This window comes from Mus caroli, unplaced genomic scaffold (assembly GCF_978045245.1).
Source record: "Mus caroli unplaced genomic scaffold, Mus_caroli_1 scaffold_8, whole genome shotgun sequence".
NCBI classification, from domain to species: domain Eukaryota; kingdom Metazoa; phylum Chordata; class Mammalia; order Rodentia; family Muridae; genus Mus; species Mus caroli.
This window is the reverse complement of record NW_028227263.1, coordinates 11,860,989-11,881,603: the sequence shown is the minus strand read 5'-3', so window position 1 is coordinate 11,881,603 and position 20,615 is coordinate 11,860,989. Positions and strand designations below refer to the sequence as shown.

General features: G+C 45.9%; 2 protein-coding genes across 6 annotated transcripts in view; one reads left to right on the top strand and one right to left on the bottom strand.

Moving 5' to 3' along the window:
* Dhx32 (DEAH-box helicase 32 (putative)) overlaps nucleotides 1-20,615 on the bottom strand; it is a 60,500-nt gene that overhangs the window by 39,036 nt on the left and 849 nt on the right. Inside the window, exon 1 of one of the 3 annotated variants that reach the window (XM_085841217.1) lies at nucleotides 14,855-15,181. The exons of 1 other annotated variant lie outside the window; for it this stretch is intronic. The gene's annotated coding sequence lies outside the window, so the exon portion shown is untranslated. Of the gene's footprint in view, nucleotides 1-14,854; nucleotides 15,182-20,615 lie in introns of those variants that run through there. One more of the 3 variants, XM_021166200.2, reaches the window with a different exon arrangement.
* Fank1 (fibronectin type III and ankyrin repeat domains 1) overlaps nucleotides 15,265-20,615 on the top strand; it is a 120,224-nt gene continuing 114,873 nt past the window's right edge. For all 3 annotated transcript variants that reach the window (XM_085841218.1, XM_021166203.2, XM_021166205.3), the window contains exon 1: nucleotides 15,265-15,359. In XM_085841218.1, the coding sequence (XP_085697344.1) occupies nucleotides 15,347-15,359 (13 nt within the window). In that variant the 5' untranslated portion in view covers nucleotides 15,265-15,346. The remainder of the gene's footprint in view (nucleotides 15,360-20,615) is intronic.

Below are 20,615 nucleotides of genomic sequence, written 5' to 3'. Positions count from 1 at the left end.
CACTCAAGAATCGTCTGTGGGCCCCAGGCAGGACACAGATACGTAGGGCAGAGGTATTCACGGGTGGGGGAACTGGACACTTCTCAGCTCTTAGTAGGTTCTGAAAAATGCATCCCATTTCCAAACTAAAATGGAATTACAGTATTGCATAATGCACACTTGGGATTACAGCGTGGACTCTCTTCCCTTCACAGCCCCTAGGGTGTGAGATGAGACTAACCAGACAGCAGCAGGAAACACAGCCAGACGCCAAGCAGGCAAACACTGACTTCAGCAGGTCTAAGAAGCAGACTCTGCTAGGGAGCGAAGGTTCAGCCTCCCGCTCACATTTTCTTCTGTTCTAATGAGAATCACATCTCAGAGTTCACCGTTGTAGTCCTTGTAAGTTAAGCTGCTATTACGCCGCATCCCTGATTGCCTTAGGAACTACTTCTGAACAATTTTAGTTTTAAAAACAAGCATAAGAGACTGGAGCAGTGACTCAGCAGTTAAGAGCAGTAGCTATCTCCCAGAGGACCTAGGACTGATTTCTAGCACCCACTTGGCAGTTCACAACCATCTGTAACTCAAGTTCTAGGGCTTCTGATGCCCTCTTCTGGCCCTCTTGGAAACTGCATTCATGTGGTACACAGACATACATGGAGACAAACATTCACATATAATTATTTAGTTGAAAGAATAAAAAAAAATAAACGTAAAAGGCATAGTGCAGCTACCATGTTTACTGAATATGTTTCTGTTCATTTCTGGTATGCACTTGGGTGTAATTAGTACAGTCCCACAGAACTTGAGCCACACGAGTGTGGCTGGTCCTCAAGGCTAACGGCTATACCTTCATGGTTGTAGAGAGATGCAACGGTTTGGATAGTCAAAATTATCTTGCTCTACTGTTAGTCCTCTTAGTAGACACTACCAACCACTGCATCGGACCTAACTTCCTACTCCTACTAAGCAAAGTTTGGAATGGTCACCGTTGAGCAGACCACTGGCTTCCATGCAACCCAGAGCTAAGGATGTTGACATCTGGAGCCTGAAGCAGGGATTCCCTGGCTCTCAGGCCCAACTGACAGACGTCCCCACTCATATTTGGCAAATGTATTGATCTGACTCTCTTCTGTTCTTGGAACTTGGTACTCAGGACAACCTAAATCTGTTGCTCCTAGTTTGTTCCTCACACATGGCTTTGAACAAACTCTTATTTGCTTGGAAGCTACAGCTGTCTTTGAACATGACAAAAGGAATGGCCACTCTAGCCCTCAAGGGATAAGCACCTGGGGCTCACATCTTGCCCTCACACCACTTTAGAGCTATGGTGGAATGGAAGATGGCTACTACGCCAAGAGAAAGGAGTCCAAGCTGTGACAAAGAGACACAGTGAAGTAATGCTGAGTCACTCCTGTGGTGGCTATCATCAAACATTCTGCTCTGGAGCTGGCTATCATTCTGGGATGCTCAGGCCACAGCAGTGGATAAACAGCAAAAGCCTCCAAGTTGAGAGGGCTAAGGAAGGTGCCCTAGGGCTACCAAGCCCGCCTGAGCCCTAAGCAAGTACTCTCAGCAGCCTGCTCAACCCAAGGAATCTTAGAAGGTGAAGCTGCCATGCTCCTGGGTGGGGTACCTTGCAGCCTTGAGATAACATATACCCACAGTTTAACTTTTCCTAGCAACTCAGGGTCATTATCACTGTAAGCTACCACAGCAGAACGTTGTCCTCATATTTCCTTGAGCAGAGAAGAGCGAAAACCAGACCGTTGCCCTGGAGCTCCGCTTGTCTCAGTGATTCAGTACTCCTGTAACCTGTCATAGGTCACTCACCCAGGGAAGCTCTCCTCCCTGCCTTACAAATCAGACAGACGGGCTTGACTGAAGAATATTTGTAGAGCTTGAGTCCACAAAGGGCTTCAGTGTACACTGGTGAGTTTGAGGGTCAAGCTATTAAGTTCCCAGACTCTGGAGCAGTCAGAATGACTTCTTGTGACTGTGGCTTGTGTGTCTGATGTGGACATGGCTGAGACCTAAATGGAGGTTAAATTTGAGGCCCAGTGATGTCTGGACACATGGCGTCATTGAGCCTACATCTGTACTAAGCTGTGTGAATCTATTTTTCCCTAGCAGTAATTAAAAATACACAAGTGGCCTATGCCCTACATTAGCAAATTAAGGCAGAAGGAAAAGAGAATACGGAGGCTAGGGTTATAGCTCAGTTGGCAGAGTGCTTTTCTAGTTCACGCCCCAGCACTAGAGGTGGAGGCAAGAGAATCCGAAGTTCAAGGTGAACTTTAGGCCAACCTGCGACAGATGATACTCAGAGGCAAAGAAGGAAGGAACGGAGGGAGAGAAGGGGGGGGGGGGGGAGAGGGGACTGAGCAGGCAAATATGGCAGAGTATATGTCACTCAAATAAATTTTAGCTAAAATTGTTTCAGTATAGACATTTTACTATAAGAAACCTGAATCTGAAAGGCTTCTTTTCAAAGTGACCCCAGTTTCTCTGGACTGTCCTTTGAAGTGTATCTGTAACAAGTTGTAGTTGGGTATCCACAAAACAACATCATCATCAAAAACCCAAACGTGTATGTAACAGCTTATTAGGCAAGAGTCAGAAGTTGAGAGCAAAAGCCATGTTTGGGTCATTTATGTGTATGAGGTCTGCTCAGAGAATTCTAGAAATGCAGGTCCCAGAAAAGCAAGGATGCAAGGATGAAGTCTGAGAGCCTGTCCGTTTGTTTTCTCCTGGGTTACTTTGCTTCAACATACTGCGTCCTTCTGTGGATTCTTCTGTGTTTGGGTCTTTGTGGACACAGTCCCCGCACCTCTGCCTTTTCCCTGGATAACAGGGTGCTGCTTTCCTCTCACCTCCCATTATGCCCTTATGCCCTGCCTCCTTGTACTCCAGTTGTATGTGGTCAACCATCTTCTCCTTACCTGCCCCTTGGACACTGAATAAGCACTTCAAACTTTGTATGTCTGAACCTCAGCTCCCAACATGATCTCAAAGTCACACACCTGGCTCCGTCTCATTTAATTCCTTCAGTTGCTCAGACCGGAATATCTGAAGTTATCCTTGAATATGTCTCTCATGCCAATGGATGAAAACCAGAGCTTTATACATATACCACGTAAGCACCCCACCACTGATCTACACTGGACCCTTGATTTTATTTTTTTAATCTCAGATCCTCTGCTTGACCTTTCAAAAGATGTGGGCAGTGAGTAACTGTGCTTTCTCCCACTGAGCTCAACTGCTCCTATAAACAGTCCTTTTAACATAACTCACAAAGGGTCAGTAGACACCAGCAGATTCGGGGAGTGGAGTAGTCTACTAAACATCTCAAAAGGTCTCATAGGAGCCATCAGGTGCCTGATTCCTGAAAGTCATGAGCATCTCCTTTGTACAGCAACAGGAAAAGGGGCCCTGCCGCTGTGACCATGGACCTTGAGCTCACACTCCCCAGGGCTAGCCTGGTGGGCTGTAGTCAGTGGCAAATAAGGAAAACTACAAAGACCTGAGACTACTGAAGCTGGAGGAAGCGTATCCTGAACCCAGAAGCAATGGTGGTGCCCTAACAGGAGTGTTTGGGGCCACTCTGCCTACCTCCCACAGCTGTCTCACTCTTCCTCAACCCAGGCTCCCTTCCTGAGCCTCCGGCCCTGTTCTTGCTCTCCTGTGCTTAAATGTTCCTCGGATGGTCAATGCCTGACTCCCTTATTTTACAAAGGCTTGCCAAGTGTCATCTGCTCAGGAAAGGACTCCTCTGTCATCTTCTCTCCACGCCACACCACCTTTCGCCATCTGTACCTCCTCTCCACCAGAAGGCAAGCTCCATGAAGCAGGCTCTGGCTCTCTACTTTGCACACTGGACCTACAATAGGGCCTGGCACATATGAGACATTCACTAATTGTCCGTTGACTGAATGAACGATGCTAACACCACAGGGAAATTTTTATTGAGCTCCCCCAAATAAAGTCAGTCCACAAGTCCTTAACAAATTCCTCAGATTTCTCTTAGGCCATCATGCATGGGATCTGCGACCACTGTGCCTGCCCTCTGCCTCCTTCCCCCATTGCAGACTATCCCATGTCCTTCCTGTACAGCTGGATTTTGCCACATCACTGTTCAGAGTTCCAGATCTCGTGATACTGCTGAATAATGTCTAATCACCTCGTTAAGATGTTACCATGGTGACACCCTTTTCCTCTTTGATAATGGCATGTTATATTCCCTTGCTTAGAAGAGGGGAGTGGGTAAGTGGGCGAATTCATAAACTCAATAGTGTGTACCTGCACTTAGATCTCATCAGTCCAGTACCTACTGACTTGGGCGGTTCTTGGTCCCTTCGGGAGTCACTGTTAGCAATGAGAGGGCTGCCCCCCTGAGATTTCGAACCCAGCAGGCATTACACTTGCTCCAGCACCTCACAGGCCTCTGTGGCTGACAGTGGAGAGGCCACAGCCTCACACACGGGGGAGTTACCCACCCACCCACGGTCTTCACTTAGACTATTGCTGGAGCTTTGCTAATCCCTAGGATCCTGAACCTTGAGTACAAACGGTAACTGAATAGAGGAACCATGTTAGGACCTTCGGGCACTTTATGCCTTTAAGACATCTGACACACTGTCCATAGGCAGTGCTCATGACCCAAAGTCTTCTCATCCTCAGTGTCTGCATTTTCAGGTTTCCTCACTCATTCAGCCAACACTTGGCCTGCTGCACGCCCGCATGGTGGCCATGCTGAGACGGTGCAAATGGGCAGCGAATGGCTGGCTTCTTTCCTGGGCCTCTAGTCCAGCCAAGGCACAGGGGATGTTGAAATGGAAATTCTTTGTCCATGAAACCCTCCATCTTATTGCCAAGCAACTAAAAGAAGGAAAGCTGGCCCATGGCCCATGCAGGAGAGGCAGGAAGATCTGGATGCTGGGGGATTTCAACAATGAGAGGGAGCCAGAGCCCAAGTGGCCTGACATGCTGTGGCACACACACATGTGGCCTGACACGCGCGGTACAAAGGCTGTTCACACACATATGGGATGGCTTGGCGTTTCTTGGTCAACTTTAAATGTCCTCTGCCTTTCCTTACATTTTCCTCTTGACTTTGATAGTACATGAGTTTCTTCAACACTGTCTATCTTTCCCTCACCTGACTTTAGGTTTTTAAAGTTGCCCATGAGATCCAGCTCTGGAGAAACCAGGAAGGCACATGTAAGGCTAAGGTACATGCCACAACGCCTGCACATAGCAGGAGAAACCAGTAAACCCAATTCATGTAACAACAAACCCCTAAGAGTTATTACCAGCTAAGGAGCACCTCTTCTTTTTTATGTTTTTTATATTTAGTTTGGCCCCCTGCACGTTTGTCCACAATGTGTATGCCTTGTGCTTTGCAGGGAGTTGGATTCCATAATTAGAATTATGGATGGCCGTGAGCTGACACATGGATGCTGGGAGTTGAACTTGAGTTCTCTGGAAGAGCAACAAATGTTCTTAACCACTGAACCACCTCTCCAGCCCCTGCTAAGGAACATTTCTTAACAAAAACCTTTAATATTATTTTCTAGTAGGTCTGACAAATCAGTTGGTTCCAACACTGGGTTCACAGGACACATATGAAATATCTTACCTCTTTTAAATTATTTTTTTACATGATGTCCAACTTTATATGTAGCCAATTTGCAAAATATACTCGTTTTTGTAAAAGCTCTCCAGGATTTTGATCTCTCTGATGTTCCCTCAAGATCTATCCATCAGTAAATCATTCATGACTCATGTGCTTGCACATAAGAGCAAATGATTAGACAGATCTTCTACAAGGCTTCTTAGCCTTTTCTGCTCAAAATCCATTTATAACCTCAGAAACTTTGTTGTGACTCTGGGTATACAGGTACATAAAATCAATAAACAAATCAAACATTTACTGATCATAAATCATAAAGAAACTCACTTTTAAAAGATGTATGTATATATGAATGAATGTATATGAGTATTTTATCTGCATATGTATTTGAACACCAGCAGAAAGCACTGAATCTCATAGGACTACAGTTATAGATTGATGTGAGCTGCCATATAGGTGATGGGAATTGAATCCAGGGCCTCTAGAAGAACAGCCAGTGCTCTTAACCACTGTGCCATCTCTCCAGCACCTCAGAATTCACTTTTAAAATCATTCTTTGGCATATGTATAGTATCATCATTTATTAAAAGCAAAATTGCATACTAATGAGATGAATTTATTTTTGCACAAAGAATAAAATCTTGGCTGGATATACTGCTGGGAAGGGAGCCTCTTCAGTGTTTTTTAAGGTTAACTGACATTTTGATTTTAAAATCATTAATTGCTGAGAATGTCAGGTTTTTTGTACAAAATTCATTATATAAGTGGCAGAAGTGCAATTAGGGAGACTTCAATATTAGAAAATTCTGTCCTAGGCTGAATTTTATATAATTCTCCCCCTGAAATTTAAGTGAGCAATACAAACAGCAGTTTTTAAAACCAAGGATTCTACCATACCAGAATCCAAAAGACACAGTAATTTGAGGCACACTAAGGAAAGATGGTACAGAGTAATCACTCTTTGTTCTCTGTAGCTAAAGCACTGTTTTCATAAGAGCGGAAATCTCTGGATAAGAACACAATAAGAACACTAAAAGTCAGGCGCTGTGGAGCTGGCTCAGTTGGTAAAGAAGCTGCTGCTCAAGCCTGAGGCATGGTTCCACCCTTAGCATCCACGAAAAGCTGAGTGTGGAGGTGGGCATCTGAAATCTCACTGTGAGGAGAGGGGCAGATACAGGTTTGCTGGCCAGTTTGGGCCAAGCTGGTGAGCCCCAGGTGCAACTAGAAATCCTGTCCCCAAATATAAGGTGAAGTCACCGGGGAAAACACTTGACAATGACCTCTGGTCTCTCCAGTCACATGCCCATGTGCACAGACACCTCTACACATATACCAAAAGGAGACACCAAACAGAGCACCTGCCATCGTAGCACACATGGTTTGGAATCTGAGCCCTCGTGTTTCAGGCAGAGCTCGTTGGCACTGGATTTTCTGCTGGCACAAAACAAAGTGTGTATGTGGTATGCTCAGGACCAAGGCTGCCATGAAGCTGCACAATACAACAAAGAAAAGCAATGCCAGGAATGCCTAGATTCGTTTCCAGCTAGATTTTGAATTAATCTGGGGTTGCTGTGTGTACAGAAGCCCTTTACTTTGCCACATTTTTTTGTGACTCCCACTTTCAGTTACAAGAAGATGGGTTCTTAATAATAATCTTTAAAAGTTATTTTCTCATTCAGAGGTTGCATATTTCTGTAAGATTCAAATGCTGTTTTACAAACGGAAACATGGACCTCTGTGATGCCACATGATGCTGGAGGAGTAACAGGAGCATGCTCTCTTCTCATGGAAGCAGGAGCCCATGTGACCAGGCTATAAAACCCCTGCAAACAATGTGTGCTCAAAACGTGCCACCTCCCACACTTATCCATCTCCCTCTTGCCCTAGCTTAGAGGTAGTTCCAGAGTTATCTTTGCAACTCCTAGAAAATAGATACAGGCAGTGTGTGGGCTGTGTGATCAGCAAGGATTGGCTGAAGCAACAAGCAATATAATTACAACTCACCAAAGAGAAGGAATGAAGACTGCAAATGAGTGCTAGTGGCTTTCAGGATAAAAGGCCATCTGGTTTTTTGGAGCATGTGATCATGGGTCCAATATTCCATGGCAATTTTATGCAAAGTGTTGATGTATGGCAAACTAAGAAGCTGGCACCAGAGTGTAAATGAACTCACTGCCTCTCCACTGTAACCTTGACAGAAGGGCTGGATGGAGCCAGCACCTGTCTGCAGACCGCAGTCGGGAGAGCGTGGGTCCGCACACTCCTGCAGATGGACTAACAATGATGAGGATGATAATTCTGCTGGTTAGTGCTCACAGCAGGCTTACTTTATGCCAGATGCTGATAAGCACTTAAGCACTTTATATGGATTATTTCTTTTAAACCCTTAAGAACCCCATGAGGGTTTGCTTTATTAGTCCCATTCTTTTCAAATGAGGAAATGTAAGCCTTCAGAGGTTTGGTTAATTTATCCAGCTTTTAGCATCTTGGCTGTGATACAGCGGGTGTTTGAAGTGAGGTAGTCTGGCCCCCAGCTTGATCCTGGGTAAGTGTATGGTGCCCACTGAGCCATGCAAGCACTCCCATGTTCCAATTTCCTTAATGAACAGGAGGTTGGCTGGGTGCAGTGGCCCATGCCCTGACTTCCAGCACCCAGGAGGCAGAGGCAGGCAGATCTTTGTGAGTCTGAGGCCAGCCTGGTCTAGGAGAGCCAGAACTACACAGTAAGACCCTGTCTCAAAAAATACAAGAAAATAGGTTTCTATGGTATCAGTACAGGTGAAGGAAATACTGGACCCCATGGGAGGTGTTCAGATAGTGTTTAAATGGGGGCGGGGAAAGACACTTTTGGCCAAGCCTGACTACCTGAGAACAGAATGCTGGAAGCTGTCCTCTGACCTCTACAAATGCATGCTGCGTTATGTGTATGTACATACATACATACATACACACACAAATATACACATATAATTAGTGTAAATAAAATGATGTTTTTGAAGTACAACAGGTACAGGCCTGTTTTCGAGTCTTGCTTATGTATTTGAAAGGTATGGTTCTAACTGCCCTTGTAGGGCTACATGTCAAATACTTAGCATCTGCACTTTCTCGCTATGAAATGATTCCAATGACACAATGGGGTCATGTTCCTGAAGTACTCAGAAAGCTCCTGCCTCCCCAGGGGGCCCAAGTCTGAGGCAAGACCAGAAATTCAAGACAGGGCTGGGCTGCACCGCAAGACTCAGTTTTTCTCTGCCTATGTTCTCATAGGCCCAGCCTTCTCCAACATACATCATATTTGTTTTCCAGTAGTCATTAAAAATCTCTCTGGAAAAGATGAGGTCAAAATTCAAAATTTATTTTTAAAATCTTCTTTCTAGACTTCAAAAACATTGACATTGAGTTTAAGTAAATGAATCATCTTTAGGACTAGAGAGATGGCTCGGCAGTTAAGCGCACTGGCTGTTCTTCCAGAGGGCCTGGGTTAAATTCCCAGCATATATATGAATGCTCCCCACCATTTGAAACCCTTGTTCCAGAGGAATCCAACATCCTCCTCTGGCATTAGGCACATGAGGGACCCAGACACACACACAGGCAGAGCATCCATTAAAAATAAAATGTAAAAATAATGTGAAAAATTCCATCTGCTTTGGGAAAATTGCCTAGAAAACCAGTCTTAACTGGGCATTGCTCTGTATCAAATGCAGCTTGAATAATCAATTACACAGTGAATAAAAAACCTTACATTATTTATTTATTTAGTATGGGGGCCATGAGGGCACTGGTGAGGAGATCAAGAGTCAGCTCTCTCTCTACCATGTGGGCTCTTGGGATTGGTCTTAGTTTCATAGGCTTAGTGGCAACACCTTTACCCACTAAGTCGTCCTCAACCTGTTGCAGCTCCTTTGGGGGTCAAATAACCCTTTCAAAGGGGTCACCCAAGACCATCAGAAAACACAGATATTTACATTAGGATTCATAACAGTAACAAAATACAGTCATGAAATAGCAACAAAAATAATGTTATGGTTGGGGGTCACCAGACCATGAGGAGCTGTGGTAAAGAGTCTCAGAATTAGGAAGGCTGAGAACCAACACCAATGCACTAAGCCATCTAGCTGGTCCTACAAGTAATTTTTAAAAATCATACATTATAATTTAAATCTTTTTGGTTTTAGACTTTTTATTGACATGTTTGTTTGTTTGTTTGTTGAGACAGGTCTTTCTACATAATCCTGGCTGGCCTAGAACTTGATACCTTAGCCTCAAACTCACAGAGATCTCCTGCCTCCATCTCACAAGTGCTAGGATTAAAGGCTGTACATGGCCAGAAAGACTTCTTAATATTTATACATGGAACGCCTCACAGTGAAGTGTGAAAATAAAGGGTTTGGCTACAAATTCTTACCACCAGACTGCTGGGTCCTTTTCAATATTATTTTAAAATTAACTTCAACTGTGTTATACTTTAAGGGCTCCATAAGGAAGGGTTCATGCAGCACACTGACAGAATGCTAGTTTGGCTTACTTCTGAATGAACAGGTAGGACTCAGTTCAATATGGCTGAGATCTCACCAAGAAATATGACATGTATTGTACCTCTGAAATCTGCAAAATGAACTTTTAGCCGTCTTATTAAACTTTTTAAACGTCATTTGTTTACTTATTTGGAAGGCTGAGCTTTACTTTGTAGCTGGTGGAGGGTGGAGCGGGGGTGGGGTTGCTTGGAGGACTGATGGAGTGGGGTGGGAAGGCCCAGTGATTTGAGGGGATGACCAGACGGGCACTCCTGGGCCCTTCTCACAGTCCCAGCTTACTCCCTGGCTTGTCCTTTCCTTTGTCTGTTAGCGCTCTCCTACCACCATCGCACTCCACTGTAAAATACATGTGCCCAGACTCCCGAATCCCTTTTTCTCACTAAAGTTCCTATGGAGAAAATGATCCCAAACAGTTGGTACAGTCGCCCGGCTTCTGCAGACTTCTTTTAGTGGTTGCAGACCCACATGTCTAACTATTGCTTATAGGAAACACAACACGCATGCACTCATACTTCAACCTGAGCTTAGCTTAGTACACAGTCTGTTCGTCAAATTCTTTACAAAGCTTGCTCCCTTCTTTTGGGTTCTAGACTTCAACAAATAGTAGGAGAGTCCACCTTCCCCCTCATGTTGGACATGAGAGGTGGCCTGGCTTCTCCTTCACCCTGTAGCACCAAGACCTCTGAGTTCTGCTCCCTCTGGTGGCTCACCCCTCCCCTATGACACCAGTGGCTCCCTCCTCCTGTGACACTGGCTCCACAATCACCGGCACCCACTCTTCGTGACCTTGTCTTCATACCTTAGACAAAACCAAAAGCCCCTCCCATTTTGTTTTTCTGTCTCTAATCTTGACTTCCTACTAATCTTGATCCTTTCCGAATGGAAAATGATCACATCACTGACCCAATTTTTTTTTTTTTTTTTTTGGTTTTCGAGACACGACTTCTCTGTGCAGCCCTGGCTGATCCTGGAACTCACTCTGTAGACCAGGCTGGCCTCGAACTCAGAAATCTGCCTGCCTCTGTCTCCTGAGTGCTGGGATTAAAGGCATGCGCCACCATGCCCGGCTCCAGATTTCTATTTCCTTTAAAGAAAGACTCAGTCCCTGGGCTCTCTGTAATCTCATCCTAGCACCTCTAGCTTCAAGTCCATCTCTTCTAATGTATGCATCTGTACATATTCTGCCAGCATCAACTACTGCCCACACTTGCTTTCTGTTGCCTTTTGTCTACTGCCCAAGTAATCCTTTGATGGGGAAGCCCTCTTGCCCTCACACCCACCCATCACCAAGGGCATTTCCTAGACTCTATTTATGAGACAAGGACGCATTAGGGTACACACTAATGTACCCTACATTAGGGTAGCACACTGTTACTGTTCAGCAAGTATTTGCCCTACGCCAACATTTCCCTTTCCACTTAAAACTCCACAATTAATGGGTGTTTTGCAACATGGAATGCATTAGTATTCATATCTACTAACACATATTACTTGAAACCAAGTCTCCTAGCCTAAGCTGGCCTTGAACTCACTATGTCACCAAGAATGGTTTTCAATTGCTAATCTTCTTCCTCTATCTCACCAGTGCTGGGGTTACCATGGTGGGACACTGAATTCAGTTTATACTTGCTGGGAACTGAACCCAGGGCTTAGTGTAGGCTAAGTAGTCTACCAACTGAATTATTCTCCAGTCCCTACAATTACACACAATTTATTCTGATTCTTACTAAACTATAAATGAGCCAACAGAGGCTCCTGGCTTTCCCAAAGAGGTGTGCTGAGAAATAAAGACTAACGAAAAGACCTGAAGCTGTCGTCTCTGTTACCATCCCATCCCATCCCATCCAAGCCAAATTAAAGCTTATTAAAGGGATGGGTTTATATAACAGAGAGCAAAAGCTTGATCAGAGGCTCAAGATCCAAAAACAAAACGAGAGATGACTATTATAAGAAAAGTGTAGCTTTAGCTAAGTGCTCCACTGTAGAGTCCCTCTAGCGGAAGAGAAGTTCTTCAAATGGGCATGAGGCTTCCCCTGGAAGATGTGCTGGGGAGGAAGGAGAAACAGCCACCCCCTCCCCCCCATTACACCACACCACGGATGGGGAAAAGAACAGAGAGGCAGACGTTCAGGGGAGCCCAGTGGTTTGAGTCTAGTTTGCAACAGGTTTGCGGGGAAACAGAAAAGCAGATATGGAAACAAGGTTGTATCCTACCTTTGACTGAGCCTCTTAATGAATTCAGAAAGTAGCAGAGAGTTAAAAACCAAAACTCCTCAAAGCAAAGCGGTTCTCCCAGTGATGACAGTGGGGGCAGGAGACAGAACCCACATGCTCAAGTGATGTAATCCTGGCTGCCCTATTTGCGCTAAATAAAGCTAACCTCTAACTGAGTTGTCTTCAGTTTTCATTCTGGGAGTGGCCAGAGATCTAAGAAAAAGAAGGTTGCACTTTTTAAGTCTTCCTGGCTACCTTGATATTCCCTGCTAAGGCTGCTTTCCTTGGTTTGCTACCTGGATGTAACAGCTCTGTGCACAAAGAAACTTGGAAACTTAAAAACAAAGCAAAGCCCTCCTCCCCCCCCCTCCCCCAGAGTGCCTCTTTGATTTTCCTTTGACCAGGAATAACATTCTGAACACAACAGCCAAAGGAAATGGACATAAGAGCAGAAAGATCCCAAAGTGACAATAAAATTTTTATCCTTCATTTCCAACCCCTAGCCTACTAACAGTGGCCACGAGCATCTTCTCTGGGGTAAACACATCCCTACCGGAAGTTCCCATCCACTGAGTAAGTACACAGTGCTAGGTGCTGGAGGGGAAATGTCCTTGTGATGAACACCATCCCCACTCCTCCCCCTACTCAGTTGTTTCTTTCAAAGGCTCCACATCCCCTGAAGAGCTTGGCTTCACAGTTAACTGCCTTTATGCACCGAGACTTCCTCAACGCCCACTTCTAGGATTAGGTCTCTTCTAAAGCATTACAAGGTTATTCCATCAGTAATTTCTATTTCCACGTTTCCAATCTTGAAATCTACACACAATGGCCACATTTAGTCTTTATTACCTTAGCATGGAGAGCTCCACTCTCATTTAAGAAAAAAAAAAAAAAAAGGACCCCATCCCTTAATATCTAGGCTACTGGTTTTCTGACATTTTAACTTCCTCTCGTGTGTGTGTGTGTGTGTGTGTGTGTGTGTGTGTGTGTTGCCAGGTTTGTTTGTGACATTTGCTATTCCATTATAACCATGTCTTCCTGCATGGGAAAGCGTCATTGTGATTTTGCTCCTGAGAACCAGTGTTTGGGAAATATTGTGTACAGAAGCACCCAGAATCTTACTCTGTCTCCTCCATCCTCTAAGTTACAGGAACCTGAATTTCTCCGTGTGATACTTTAGCCTAGGAAGTTTGAGTTCTGCATAAATCACAGCGCTTGTCTGCATCCGTTCGTAAGCCTCCTAGCTTTGACAATTCACCCTCATAGAGAGGGAAGCCTAATTTGGCAGAATATAATAAATGTCCATTTCCATCACAGAATAGATGTTTCTTGGATTCAACTAAGCTTTGAATGACTCCCTGGGGAAAGTAATTCTCCCCTGAGTCCTTGACAGCCACGCGGTAGAAATCTCTCCTCTGGCAAAGATGAGTAATCACTTATATGACCCCAATAGAGCTGGCTGGGCCTTCCATTTTTCTCTAGTCCTGTCTATGGCAGCAGTAAGGGTTGATGGAAGGCCTTTAATGTCCAGCGCTGACTGGTAAATCAATCCTATGATTTCCCCTGTTCCTCTGCGCTTCCCCATCCCTTTCTTATCTCTTCTCCATTTTTCTTCCTTCCTTCCACTTCCCCCTCTTCTCTCCTTAACCCATGACACTCTCTGAGGTGGTTTGAAAATTCTACACCATACCAGATAAAAATTCCTAGTGGGTCGTCCCCCCCCCCCCCCACACACACCTTTCTTAAAGGAAAACCTGGATCTGGGTCTTTGAAACCAGTATCCTACACAATTTGGCTGATTCAGTGACTCCCCCGCCCCCCCCCCCAAATCAACAGGAAAAAGGAGTATTGTAACACACACACACTAAACCAATTTCCAAGATCCCACAAGGGGCCCACTGCCTGAAATATGATAGGTGACAGTGGGGATGACAGACAGAGCAGGACTAGGGGAGGAACTGCCCATAGTCTCAGTAGACAGCGTTGGCCTACTATAGAGGCAGGAGCAGCTTTCACACTCTCACCTAGGCAAACGGATTCGAACACCCCTCTCTGAAACATGTGGTGCAAAGAACGAGTCCTCCAGGAGGAGCTGAGGGCACCCATACCCGGAGTCTTAGGGTCATCCTAGCCTTGACCTGGGACAACATCCCGGTACAGGGAACCCATCCTGGAAAAGAGCTGCCACGCGCAAAGGCCGAGTCCGGACCATGACTTGGGGCAACATCCTGAAGCAATAGCCCTTCACCCTGGAGAATGGGTACTGGCAGGCAAAAGCTGGGTCCTCCAGCAGGAACAGGGTCTATCTCGACTCTCACCCGGGCATCTCCGGGGTCATCCGGACCCTGACCTGGACGGACGCCAGATGCAGGGGTAACCCTGACTCTAGCTTGGGGTTACGGCGGTGCAATGACCGAGTCCTCCGGCTGGAGCAGGGTCTGTTCTGACCCTCACTTGGGCGTCTCAGGTCATCCTAGACTTAACCCACCAGGGTCCAGAAGATCTCAGGCCGGAGCTCCGGTTCTCCTTCCGGAGCTGGGGGCGCCCTCGCCCTCAGCTGTGCCTGGTCGGGCGGGGCCGCAACAGGTGCGCGGCCTCCCTGCTCCCCCGCCGCCTGCCCTGCCGTTACCTGCAGCGGCGGCCGCCGAGGCCTCCCAGAGCCTGGGCGGGAGCTTCCCGAGCCCGGCCGACGTTCGCGTGGTCCCTAGAGGAGCTGACAGCGCGTTCCCGAGCTCGGGGCGCGGCTCTACTGAAGCCGCCGTGCTCCCGGGTCCCGACCCCCCTGCGCCACTCCCGCCCGTGCGCTGCTTTGCGTTTCCACGTCACTTTTTGGTCCCTCCCTCTCGCCGTCCGCCGGGCCCCGCCCGCCCGCCCGCCCGTCCCCGGTTGTCAGGGCAACCCGAGCGACGCCAGACGAAGACAGGCGTTAGGAGGGCGGCGCCGCCAGGGCTGGGCCCGAGGGCCACGGGAGCAGCTGACCATGGAGCCCCACAGTAAGCGGCGGGCTAGGGCCTGGGGTGCGAGCAGAGGCGGAGCCAGCCGGGCCAGGTCTCGAACCCTCGGCTAAATGATCTACAGATTCCACAGAGCACGGCTGATGCCCTCACTAGCAGTGGGCTTACGAATGGTTAATAGTGCTTCCAGTGTCTTGGTGAACTTCCATGGAGCCTGGGCCTTGAATTTATGTGTTCTTGCCTCTCTTCGACCTTATCCCTAAAGTCTGTCTGTGGTATATATAATTCATGTGCTTCCACCCAGCATAAGATACATAACAAAAGTTTCTCATTCCTGTTTGTCTTTTAAATTTCTCTGTTCGTTGTTATTGACTATTCGTGAGGATACATGTGTTCGTGCACACGTGTGCAGGTGTCACACAGGTGCACATGCAAATGTGCCACATTTGTGTGGAGCCCAGAGGGGACACTCTGGTGTCATTTCTTGCCATCCACCTTGGTTTTAAAATTTTATTTAATTTAATGTGTACAGATGTTTTGCCTGCATGTATATGTCTCGGCACCACTCACGTGCCTTGTGCCTCTACAGAGGCCAGAAGAGAGAACCAAATCCCCTTGAACTATAATTACAGCAGGTTGTAAGTAGGCATGTGGGTGCTGGGTCCTTTGGAAGAGCAGTCAGTGTGTTCATGATACTTGAACCACGTATTCAGGCTCCCACCTTGGTTTTCAAGACAGGGGGTCCCACTGACCTAGAGCTCTAGTGAACTAGGCTAGGCAAACCGGCTAGCAGAACCCCAGAGGTGATCCTGTCTCCAGTTCTCTAGGGCTGAATCTACAAATCACACCACCACACTTGATATTTTATGGAGGTTCTGGGCATCAAACTTGGCTCTTTTACTTTCTGCAAGCATTGTTTGCACGAAGTCATCTCATTAGCCCTGGTTTTTGTTTTGTTTTTAAAAATACTCTTAAGTTTGAGTTTGTCTCCTGCAGCCCAGGCTGACCTTGAGTTTGGGGCAAACTTCGTGACCCAGCCTCCTGAACCAGTGGCTCAGGAACTTCATGGCTCCGCATTCTGAAAGTGCTGAGGCTACAGCGCTGTTTTTTCATTTTGTTTTGAAATGAAACAGGATCTCACTATCTCTCTGGCTAGCTTGGAACTCACTGTTTAGACCAGGCTGGCTTCAAATTCACAGGTCTACCTGGCTCTGTTTATGAAGTGCTACGATTAAAGGCATGGGCTACCATGATGGGCTACAAAGCTGCGTTTGCTGTAGGGCTGAAGGTGTGTGCTTTGGAGTTGCTAGAACTGAGGGATCCTGGACCTCACCTGTCAGTCCGCTGTTTTCCCCAACCTTTCCAGGGACTTTGTCCTAGGCTCCCCTTCCCTCCTCCCCACCCATGCTGTTTTATTGCCTCCTTTGTTCTTAAAACAAATACACTGTTTGACTTAGAGACTCCAAAGAGCTCAAACCTTGATAAGATTCAGTTTGATACTAAAAAATAAATCAAATTGTCTTTTTTTTTGCATAATTTCAAACATAAAATACTTAGACCAAATCCCATGTTCCTTAAGGGAAACACACACACATACACACACACACACACACACACACACACACACACTCATTTCATAATAACAAGAAAATTTAAAGGCTTCCTCCCTTTAACTTGCTATTCGAATATAAAGCCTACAGGTCGGGAGTTACAGTTGCTTGGGTTGGTAGGATTTTTATACAACATCTATCATTCGTGTTTAAAAGTCAAAGGATTGTACACTTTATCCAACCTGCTGGGGAAAAAATGAACGTACAGCAATGCTAGGGATTTAGTCTCATTCCAAACCGATGCCAGGCTGTGTGTGATCTTTTCCTAGAGAAATTATCTGTGTGTGTGTGTGTGTGTGTGTGTGTGTGTGTGTGTGTGCACGCACGGTCGCATGTATCCCAGGCTGATCTCATATTCACTATGTAACAAAGGATAACTTTGAACTTCTGACCCTTCAGAATGCTGTGGTTATAGGCCTTCCCCAGCCCCATGTGGTGATAAAGATGGGATATCGATTTGATAGCTTTTTGACAAGCCCTATACCAACATAACTACATCCTTAGCTGAGAAATATATAACTTCTAAAGACAGCTTTTATTTCTGTAAGTATGCAGTACTGTTTAAAGTTGTACACTGCGAACTGCAAAATCTTCAGCCCTCGATGCTTTTATTTGTTCTCTTTTCTGGTTCCTACTGTGTTCCCTGTCGTGGGTCAGGCCAAGAGTGCATCGTCCCAGAGACCCACTGGGGAACTACTGAAACCTCCCATGGCCTGAAAGTGGGGAAGGGCAGGAAGACAGGCTTCCAAGACAAAGCATGAAATAGTTGGCTTGCACAGTAACTATATAACTGTGGCTAAGGATGAGGAGAGGAGGCTCCCATTAGATTTCCCTGTACCTAGGCCCTAAACTTGGGGAAGAAGGGCTTCAGGAGCAGAGCGGGGGGGGGGGGGAGTAGACAACAACAAGAGGAGACAAAGCTGTTTGGACAGAGGGAAAACAGGTGAACCTGGAAAACTGACCAGGGGCGAGATCAAGAAGGCTATGAAAGCAGAATAAGAAATGTTATCTGGGGAGGAGGGGTGGGGGTATCTTGTTAATATGCTTGCCTTGCAAGCCTGAGGACCTGAATTCCATTCCCCAGAACCCACATAAATGCTGGGCTGGCATGGAGGCTGGCCTCTAATCCCAGCCTGAGAAGGCAGTGACAGGGGTCCCCACAACATGGTGACTAGCTGTTTGGGCAAGTTCTGGGTTTGATTGAGAGCTTCTGCCTCAGAGAATAAGAGAGAAAATGATCTAAGGGGATTTACAATGTCAGCTTTGGGCATCCATGGGCACATATGTGCACCCAAACAGCATGTGTGTTCACACATACAATTGTGCACACTCCATATACATACCATACACAGAGGCACATGAAAACGTACTTTTTAAATCTGCAGCAGGGGCTTACTATGTGCTCTTGGCTGGCCTGGAACTGGCAGAGATCTACCTCTGCTTCCCAAGTGCTGGATGTGTGCCACCACACCTGGTTAATACAGTTATTATATCCATGACTGCATTTTTGCTCTCTATCCCATTAGATTTAAAGTAGAAAATACACACCAAGTTACTTATGCCCGTGCAACAATGAAATTTATTCCTTTCACACACACTCAAGTGTATGTATTTGTATTAATTTTATATAACTCAGAAATCACCACCTTAGGAAATCTTTTGCAACCTAATAAACACCATTTTGGATAATTGCAAATGGTGGTCAGTTCATAATTAAAAGGACAGTCTACTCTCTAAGGTCTCTTTCAGTGTCAGTGTTTGTATCCAAGATGGGAAAAAGGCGATTCTTTCAGAGGTAATAGAAGCATGGTAGATATGACACTAACTAGTGCTAACTATAAATCATTCCAGTCGTGGCATTAACAGCACGATAGCAACACCAGGTTGTTAGGTCAGGGTTATGGAGCACATTTGGAGCCTGGTGTGTATACCATTCCTTCTGCTACTGAGGGGTTTCAATAACACAGGAGCAGTTTTAGTAGCGTTAGAAAGTTGATTAAGAAGAAGCATCCTTCTTACTTTTAGTTGTATATCCAAGGGCAATGCTAAGAAACTACTACAAATAACCTGTTAGTCCAATAATTTCCACAGTCTTAGCTTCCTATTACTTTTAGTAATGACCCCTGTTAGTTGAGTCATTAAAATCTAATAAACACAAACCTCTCAGACCCCACAGCTGGCTTAAACTCTGGCACTAAGCAAAGGCTGGTGGCGGCTTCTGTGGTGCCACAGAATAATAGCAAGGTAATGAGCCAAGAAGTGATCACCCCAGGGAAAGGGCAAATAAAATCAGCCCACGACCTTGGCTGCTCAGGGTGGCTAGGAGTCTTGGCTTGCACAGTTACCTCTAGTTACTTTCTTTGTAAACTATCAGGCAGATAACCTGTATATAAAAACCACATGGGGAACGTGTGCCTTGCTTTTTAAGTTATTTAAACTGGTTGTGGTGCTTGCTTTTGATGCCAGCACTGGGGGTAAAGTTGATGTCTGTGTCAGGTCTGGCCAGGCCAGGCCAGTGAGGCCAGGTCTCCAAATAAACAAAACCAAAGCTCATTTCATTCCAGCAGTACCACCCCTTCCCTTAATATGTAATACCAGGAGTGGATCTGGGAGTCTGTGGCATATTTAGAGCAAACAGACAAGCCCCAGGAAACCAATAATCTAAATATAACCTGTGCATAATTATCAGTTGCAAAAACTGAATTTATCAAATGGAGCAAGGTAAGCCCCTCCCTCCAGCTTCCACTCCCTACATAACTCTGGGTCAATTACAAATACAGTGCTCTGAGTATGTGTCAGGTGAATGACACACAGGCTGTTTCATTTTCTTTTCCAGTGTGTGTGTATGTGTGTGTGTATAATATATATAATATATATTACATGCAAAGAAAATTTATGTAATTATTTCTAATATCTAATTTCTTTTCCTATACATATACATATACATATACAATGCATCCTGAAGGAGGCCAGGCTATAAAAGCCATTAATGTAATCCCAACACTCAGGTGGGGAAGGGAGGAGGGACCAAGTGCTCAGGGTCATCTGAGTGATTTAGAGAGTTCAAGGCCAGCCAAGGATATAGCAGACCCTGTCTCAAAAAGCAAACAAAATAAAACAAAACCCTCAAACTCAAACAGTTTGAGGCTGCATTGACTAAGGGGCTGGGCAGCATCCATGAGGGAAGTGACTCCTTTCTCCAAACCTGCTTGTCCACTTGACTCTGTCATCTTCCCACTCACTCCAGCCTGAAGTTGGAGTCACCTTGGATTCTTGTTACCACAGCAGCCCTCACACATGCCCTGGTCACCAGTAGCTGCCGAAGTGGACCCAGGACGTGCTCTCCTCCCTCCCTCCCTGCTGGCATCAGTACCGTCTTGTATGACCACGATGGCTATGACTGTATGCTCTACTGATATCTGCAGTGCCTCCCTCCCGCTCTGAAGCCCTCAAAGGTTCTTGTTATGAACTAGCTGCCCTCACATAACACACTTTGGATCATAGATCTATTCTTCTTGTTCAGTTCTTCCCAGCCCAGTAGATGTCCTCAGAGCCACCAGGAGAGTCCTCCCTCCTGCTCCAGTGGAAAGGATCCCTCATTTCCTTCCAGTCTTCTTCTCCATCCACTCCCTCCCTGAATGTCGGACGTAGAGGTCCCTCCTCCCTAAAACTTTTCCTGCCTCTG